Genomic DNA, 9,019 nt, shown 5'->3' with positions numbered 1-9,019 from the left:
TAAAATGTGTACTTGGATGAAAAAACGATTCTTCGCGGCGGGGATCGTATTCCAGGGACCTGCCCGAAACGCTACTCGTACTAGTGGCTGTACAAGAATGTAACAACTCTTGTATATATCTCAGGTTAGGGGCTAGGCATTTACACTCTTAGGTCAGCAAACTAGCTAGAAGGTTAGACTATTAGACTCCACTGGTCAATCGGGGCCCTGCATGACTCAGCTTATCCTAACCTAGCCCAGCTTAAACCATCTTAGCATAGTTCATTCTAGCTGTGCATAGTGCTTGCACAGCCTTGCTTATCCTAGTTTACCTCTTCCTAGCCTACCGAAGCCAAGCCTATCCCAGTATACCCTTACCTAGTCTTGCCTAGCCTAACCCTGCCTTGCTTTTAAACATGACCAGTCCTTCCTACCCTAGCCAAGCCCTGACCAGCTTAGCCAAGCCAATCCCTGCCAAGATTTAGCATAGCCTTGCCTTTTTATTAATATATAGAGGGTACCACCTCTGGTTGAGTATGTAGGAACCCTCCACTTATAGGGTTGAGAGTTCCATATATATATATGTTTCATTGAATATGACCGCATATTCTGTATTTATTATTTTCTGGTTTAGGGCTTCTATCCCTCTAACTATTTTCTTAGCATCAGGGCTTAATTGAAATAGGAGTTCTCCAAAACTCATTTTCGTACTTTTAAGGTGAAGAAAAGAAGTGATTTACTATAGAGTGTATTACACTTATTTGTATAATTTGCACGACGTTTCGAACCTCCATGGTTCATTCTCGAGTGAACAGATCTTACAATACTAGTTGATTTTATACCCGCATTAGGTCAGGTGATAATACAATGAAGGTGAAAAACATGGGGGGATACATAAGGGATAAATGTGAGGTGAAACATAGAGGCTGCAGAAGGCGTATTGGCCCATACGAGGCATCTCCTATCTAAACTTTCCGCGTTTATTTCCGCGTTGCTATATCCGTTGTTCACCAATACCTGAGTTACTCTTTCAAACTCTCTACTCACGTTGCTCCATTCAGAGCAGTGGGTAAGCGCTCGACGAATATAAGCATTGAGAACACTGGCTTTGTATCTTTGGGGGCACTCACTTCTACCGTTCAGGCATAATCCTATGTTGGTGGGCTTGGTATATACGTTGGTGCTTAAAGAGGTTCCTGTTTTTGTTATTAGTACATCCAAGAATGGCAGACTGTTATTTTCACTATTTTCATGTGTAAATCGGAGTACTGACTCTCTCTCTAGGTGTCTTTTTAGGTCAATTAGTTCATGTGAGTCTTTTACTATTACGAATATGTCATCTACATAACGGCAGTATACAGTTGGTTTTTGTCTGCTACTGAAGACCCTATCTTCGATGGTTCCCATATAAAAATTAGCAAATAAAACTCCTAAGGGGGAGCCCATTGCTACTCCGTCTATTTGAAAATACATGTCTCCTTGTGGACTGATGAAAGGGGCTTCCTTTGTACATGCTTCGAGAAGACTTTTCAAGTGTGGCTCAGGTATGTCTAATTTGGGGGTGCTTGTTTCCTATCGTACGTTACGGCTCGTGATCCTACAGCAGCCAAACTTTAATACGTCTAGGGATACGACACAACTGCTGTTCTCAATAGCGAATCACCAGTATAACCCCTTAATAGGTAATGAGCACATAATTAACAATCTTCGTTTAGGACTGAAGAATAGATACACAATATGATAGCTATATATTCAAAACAGTATAATATAAAAACACAGATGGTAAAGTTAACTTATAGAATATGATTGTATAGTCATGTCACAATATATATAATAGTAATTATGGCAACAAATGAATAATAACAGACTTATCTCCCACTTGTTACTCCTCCTAGTTCCCCGAAGCTACTGAACTCTCGCTCTGTCGCCACCCACATTCACACCTCCCGTCTGCCTCATCCCAGGATGAGGGATGGAAACTAAGGACTTTTTAATATTATAAACTAATTGAACAACCACTTGTTCTCAAAACACATAAGACTGCAAGTTACATATAATAGTTACTTACAAAATATATAAGTATAATGACACCTGTTTAATTACAGTATATGAAACATTTTCTAACTAAAATAAAGTGACATCTGGAACTCTCAAACTGAACAGGTCCAGCTTTCCCGTATCAATCAGGTATTAGACTTGTGCAACGGCAACCGCTCTCCTGTCCACTGACGCTGCCAAACCACACGACAATTTACCCAAAACACAATGTGTGTACATATACATGCAATGATAAAATAAAATAATATTTATTTTAAATTTATATACGTATTCTGCTAGGAGTACGTAACACTTCCACCTCCAAGAAAAAAAATGCAATAGATTGAAGATCAATGGCATTTTTTCAAAGTAAAATGTATGACACTTGAGATTTATGGTATTAATTACACCAAACATGTATAAGTAATAAGAACACATTTCTGGACAAAAATGAAAACACTCCAAATATAGTCTTACAGGAAACTCAGAAATTTCAGTCTTATGACTATGTTCTACATATGTGTCACTGGAGTATGCAAATTTATCTCTCCAAGGTACTATCTCATTTATTTCACTTTGTTTTAGATCATATTTCACACTCCTATCTACAACAGTATCATTAGTAGCATGAATAGAATTGTCAATAAAGGTAGCTGCTTTCACACAGTTATCATGGCAATTGTGCTTTTCATATGTTTCTACTATTTCTCCAAGATCAGTTTCATTTTTCCATGTGATTCCTTTTCCACATGGTGAATTTTCCCAAGACAGCCTCGATTTTCCATTACTCCCTTTTTCTGGAGCTGAACTGCTTAAGTGAAGCAGGCTGTATGTTGAGTTGAGTTGGGACTTCTCCTGGGTATGCTCTGACACAGACATCTGCTCATCATCACTCTTGATCCTCTGTGGAACACATACTCTCGCCCAATGGATACTAAAATTAGAGAAAGTAGCATTAAACCTCACAATTATGCATAAAACTTTCCCATTCATAGAACCTTCCGAAACACAAGACACCGACTTAGCAAACCTTTGACCTTCCATCCAAGAAATACAACCCAAGATAAGTGCAAAGACTACCTGATCGAACTGACTCAGATGATCCATAAGGAACACAGAAATCAATTGCCTCATAACTCTGTCATAACGATCAGTGAAAGAAAACAGGCATATGCCTAGGCACCATATCTCAATCATAACTCTCAAGACAAGTTCACACCCTCTGATGGTGAACTTGAACACAACACACACATTCATCAACCGTCTAGTCTTCCAAGAGACTAAATAAAACATGCCGAAAACTTTACAACCCTCACCATCACTTCCCAAGTGATTTACGTCTGATGACAACCAATCAACCAAGAGGTTTAAGGGTCTTAACATCTTGAAGATGAACAGCAGATTACCTGGAAAACGCCCAAGGACAATCTGAAACCCTTCACAATGATTAACTCTAGGTAGGATAACCTTATCCCCCAACTTGAATTTCACACCTGGAGCCTCAAACATCTGCTCCCCAGTATGATTTAATCCTTCACCCACAATATGACTCTGAAAGTCAACTCCAATATGACTCTGAAAGTCAACACCACACTTAAGTGGAACATACACTTTTATCACTCGTGCATCAAAATTAACTGGATCTGAATATAGAGACACTGCTCTAGCATAACTCACCACTTCCTCAGAACTGGATGCACAACCTACTTGAGTAAACTCTCTCTGCTCAACCACAAGGCTTGACAAAGATGTCCCACAGTCCATTACTTCACAAGAAAATGGCTCCTGCAGAATAAAAGTAGATTTCAACATCCTACACACACTCTGACTCAATGTACACAATGAGAAATACTTACTCCACATAGAATAAGAATCACAACTCCTCAACTTAGATCCAATTGCTGCTTTACCACTCTTAATGATTTTACCAAAATTTCCTCCCATGACTTCTGGAGCTGCTTGGAGTACTGTCTGCTCACAATCAATAATATCACTACCAAGCTGGGTCACATCCTCACAGACAACTGAAGAGGGAGGCTCAATGGGTCTCCATCTACTCAACAGAAGCTGATCCTCTGGCTGCTTTCCCACACTCTCCAAAACTGGATCTACAGTACAGACTGTCTCCTTGCTTCTCTCTGAAATCTTAGGGTCAGTTCTACTCAAAGCACATAAATGAAGGGAATCTGAAGCGAGCGGGCAAGTAACAGGTAGTTTGACCTCCTCCCCTATTATATCACCTTGACTAGGGTGAGGCGGGGCCTCTACAACGGACTTACTCTCGACAACTGATTCTAAACTTGGAGTGAGCGGGAATACTTCTGCCAACCCGACATCTTGTCCTAAACCATTCACTTGGCTGGAATACAGAGTCGTGGCTTTTAAGTTTCTCTCAACTCTTGGCACAACGTTCGTAGTGAGCGGGCAAGACAATGGTACATGGACATCCTTTCCCAATTTATTGGAATAAAGCAGAGTCATAGTATCAGGCTTACTCTCAACAACTAAATCGGCCACACAGGAATCTGGAACAACCACATCCCACTTCTCCACTGAAGGGGTACTGGTTACTGGAACAAATGCTTGAGTAACAACATCAGAACTGACAACTGGATTTATAAGAGTACTGACATCAGCACAGGTAGAAGGGACAAAACCATCTTCTACAACAGGTTCATTCATAGAACTAACTTCAGCACAGGCAGAATAAACATGGTCTGCAACTGGCTGTTTACACAAACGGGGATCATTCTCACCCACAACATGATTTATGGCCACATCATTACCCAATATAACATCCACACCTGGGATGGGCAACTGTGTACTAACACCCACAGTGCATAAACGTGGTGTAATGGTGGATCTGAAATTAATGTCTATTAGAGGTACAGTTTTACATCCTGCAACACTCTGAAGAACAACAAACTTTCCTGTCTCTCTCTTTTCAACATCAGAAAGAATACTGGATGAAATTATGGTTTGGGAAGCACCTGTATCACGAAGAATAACCACTGGCTTCCACTTCCCATTAATACACAAAACTTCACCTGAAGACATATATGGTGAATACTGTTTCACCCAATTGGGGTTTACAGTTACATGTTTATTAGTAAGTTTATTTTGCACACCTCTGCAATAAATGAGACCAGTTGGTCGTAACTCAGGGTGCAATATAAAACATGAATGAATTCCATGGCCTTTTCTCTTACAATGGGAACAGGACCTTACAGTGGACACACTGGTAGAACCAACTGTAGGTTTAGAAATAACCTTATTATTATTTGACATTCCTGACAATGAAGTAGCAGGGTTAGGTTTTGTAAGAGGAGAGCTCATGGGAGTAACTGGAGTACTAGGACTGGATGGATTCTGATAAGGAGTTCGGTGAGCATTATAATTTACTCTACGACTAGACTTAGGTGAAGTGGCCGTAAACGGGGCCTTAGTCAACAACTCATGCTCATCCGCGAGCTTTGACAGCTCATCAATGTCTGTTACATTCCTTTGTTCTGCCATAAAAGTAGACAACTGGTCTGGGAGACATGACAATACTTCTTCCATTATAAGAAGATTCTTTAGAGCATCAAAATCAGTGACTGCAAGTGACTTTAACCATCTGTTGCAAAATTTCGTCTTCTGACGAGTAAAATCTGCTATTGTCTGATCACTTGTCCTCCTTAGATTTCTGAACTTTTGCCTGTGTGCCTCTGGATTTAGTTGATAAGCATTTAAGATGCTTTTCTTTACAAAATCATAATCAAAACTATGAGCGTCAGGTAGGGATGTGAAAACCTCCTGACTACGCCCCTTGAATTGAGACTGCATAATGGCTACCCACTGATCCCTTGGCCAGTTCATACTGATGGCAATTTTATAAAAATGTGCAAAGAAAACCTCAGGATCCTCCTCATTGAACTTGGGCAACTCTATATACTTATTCATCCTGATGGGATTATTATCACTATTTGTTGAAACATTACTAGTATTTCCATGCCCAGCTGCCATACGCTGTGATTCAAGCCTGAAGTTAGTGTCAGCCATTTGTTGTTGAATCTCTAATTGTTGCTTCTTTGTGGCTTCAAGTTGCAACTCAATTAAACCTCTCTGGTTTTGTGCCGCAATTTCTAAACGCCTAGTCTCTAGCTCCCTTTGCTGAGCTTCAGCCTCTAATATTTTCTGTTCTTTTTGAGCTTCAAGCTCTAATTGGCGAGCTTCTAACTCAAGACGCTTTAACGTCATCTGATCACTCGACTCCTCTCTTAACTCCTCTAGAATTTCTTCATCTAACTCCCCATTCTCAACAAAATGCGTCACAATGACTTTCAATATTTGGGCTTTAACCATTCTATTGCTGGCGGTCAAATCCAACTGATTTGCCATTTGTATTAACTCAGTCTTTTTAAGGTTCTGAATCCCTTCAAAGTCTGGGTGAGCCACCAACGCTGCAACTTTCTCCTCCATCGTTACTAACACTTGGCACTTGATTCACAAAAATAATTAAAATAATGGCACTGCACTACACTTCACTGTAAAATTGTCACCACACTGAAAATTCGCTTGGCCTCACTGCACAAACAAAATATATAGGATGACTTACCTCAAAATCGTGAAACGTTGTTACTTGACACACAGGAAGGCTTGCTTGGCACATGGAATAGTTCTTAAGAAACACACAGAGACACTTGACACACTGGTACCTAGGAAGGCAAGGTTAGATTAGCATAGTTAAGTTAAAAATGGGACAATATCTCCCGGACAGGCCCCCATAACTCTTTGTTACCTATCGTACGTTACGGCTCGTGATCCTACAGCAGCCAAACTTTAATACGTCTAGGGATACGACACAACTGCTGTTCTCAATAGCGAATCACCAGTATAACCCCTTAATAGGTAATGAGCACATAATTAACAATCTTCGTTTAGGACTGAAGAATAGATACACAATATGATAGCTATATATTCAAAACAGTATAATATAAAAACACAGATGGTAAAGTTAACTTATAGAATATGATTGTATAGTCATGTCACAATATATATAATAGTAATTATGGCAACAAATGAATAATAACAGACTTATCTCCCACTTGTTACTCCTCCTAGTTCCCCGAAGCTACTGAACTCTCGCTCTGTCGCCACCCACATTCACACCTCCCGTCTGCCTCATCCCAGGATGAGGGATGGAAACTAAGGACTTTTTAATATTATAAACTAATTGAACAACCACTTGTTCTCAAAACACATAAGACTGCAAGTTACATATAATAGTTACTTACAAAATATATAAGTATAATGACACCTGTTTAATTACAGTATATGAAACATTTTCTAACTAAAATAAAGTGACATCTGGAACTCTCAAACTGAACAGGTCCAGCTTTCCCGTATCAATCAGGTATTAGACTTGTGCAACGGCAACCGCTCTCCTGTCCACTGACGCTGCCAAACCACACGACAATTTACCCAAAACACAATGTGTGTACATATACATGCAATGATAAAATAAAATAATATTTATTTTAAATTTATATACGTATTCTGCTAGGAGTACGTAACAGTGCTCTCGTCTCTGTATACTCTGTCCAGTATCATTCCTATGGTTGTGTCGACTGGGACGTTGGTAAATAGGGATTCAACGTCCAGGGAAGCGATGATTCCATCGGGCTGGGTAGATTTGATCAATTCTAGGAAATCTGCTGATGATTGTAGACTAAACTTACTTGGAGTGTATGGAGTTAGGAGTCCATTGAGTTTCTTTGCCAGGTGATAAGTTGGGGTTGGTATTTGGCTGATTATAGGGCGTAGTGGGTTACCTGGTTTATGCGTCTTAACATTGCCGTAGGCATATCCTAAGCCATAGTCGCCTTGAAGTTTATTGAAATGCACACTACCTTTCTTTGCGTTGATTGCTGTAATTGTTTTGTTTACTTTCCGCTTAAGGTCTTCTACGGGGTTCCTCGTGATTCGTTGAAATTTGGAGTCGTCACTTAGGATGTCGCTAATTTTGTTCATGTATTCATGGGTAGGAATCAATACATATGCTGCTGTTTTGTCGGCTTTTCTTATTGTTACGTCTTTCAGATTTTTTAGTTGTTTCGCTGCTTCTTTGAGTCGTGGGGTTAAGATTGTAGATGAATATGTTCCTCGTTTTTTCCCTGCGGAAAAGACCTTAAGCGGAAAGTAAACAAAACAATTACAGCAATCAACGCAAAGAAAGGTAGTGTGCATTTCAATAAACTTCAAGGCGACTATGGCTTAGGATATGCCTACGGCAATGTTAAGACGCATAAACCAGGTAACCCACTACGCCCTATAATCAGCCAAATACCAACCCCAACTTATCACCTGGCAAAGAAACTCAATGAACTCCTAACTCCATACACTCCAAGTAAGTTTAGTCTACAATCATCAGCAGATTTCCTAGAATTGATCAAATCTACCCAGCCCGATGGAATCATCGCTTCCCTGGACGTTGAATCCCTATTTACCAACGTCCCAGTCGACACAACCATAGGAATGATACTGGACAGAGTATACAGAGACGAGAGCACCCCCAAATTAGACATACCTGAGCCACACTTGAAAAGTCTTCTCGAAGCATGTACAAAGGAAGCCCCTTTCATCAGTCCACAAGGAGACATGTATTTACAAATAGACGGAGTAGCAATGGGCTCCCCCTTAGGAGTTTTATTTGCTAATTTTTATATGGGAACCATCGAAGATAGGGTCTTCAGTAGCAGACAAAAACCAACTGTATACTGCCGTTATGTAGATGACATATTCGTAATAGTAAAAGACTCACATGAACTAATTGACCTAAAAAGACACCTAGAGAGAGAGTCAGTACTCCGATTTACACATGAAAATAGTGAAAATAACAGTCTGCCATTCTTGGATGTACTAATAACAAAAACAGGAACCTCTTTAAGCACCAACGTATATACCAAGCCCACCAACATAGGATTATGCCTGAACGGTAGAAGTGAGTGCCCCCAAAGATACA

The 9,019-nt window shown here is 40.0% G+C and overlaps 1 protein-coding gene across 1 annotated transcript; it reads right to left on the bottom strand.

Annotated features, from left to right (window-relative positions):
* Positions 1-1,714: 1,714 nt before the first annotated feature.
* Positions 1,715-7,566, bottom strand: LOC138355729 (uncharacterized). The gene is made up of 2 exons (XM_069311029.1): positions 7,093-7,566; positions 1,715-6,713 (listed from the first exon to the last, which is right to left on the bottom strand). Exon 2 carries the CDS (start codon positions 6,475-6,477, stop codon positions 2,170-2,172), a length of 4,308 nt encoding a protein of 1,435 aa, XP_069167130.1. The 5' UTR covers positions 6,478-6,713; positions 7,093-7,566; the 3' UTR covers positions 1,715-2,169.
* Positions 7,567-9,019: the final 1,453 nt, after the last annotated feature.

Source organism: Procambarus clarkii, chromosome 69 (genome assembly GCF_040958095.1).
Source record: "Procambarus clarkii isolate CNS0578487 chromosome 69, FALCON_Pclarkii_2.0, whole genome shotgun sequence".
NCBI classification, from domain to species: Eukaryota; Metazoa; Arthropoda; class Malacostraca; order Decapoda; family Cambaridae; genus Procambarus; species Procambarus clarkii.
This window is presented reverse-complemented; position numbering and strand designations above follow the sequence as displayed.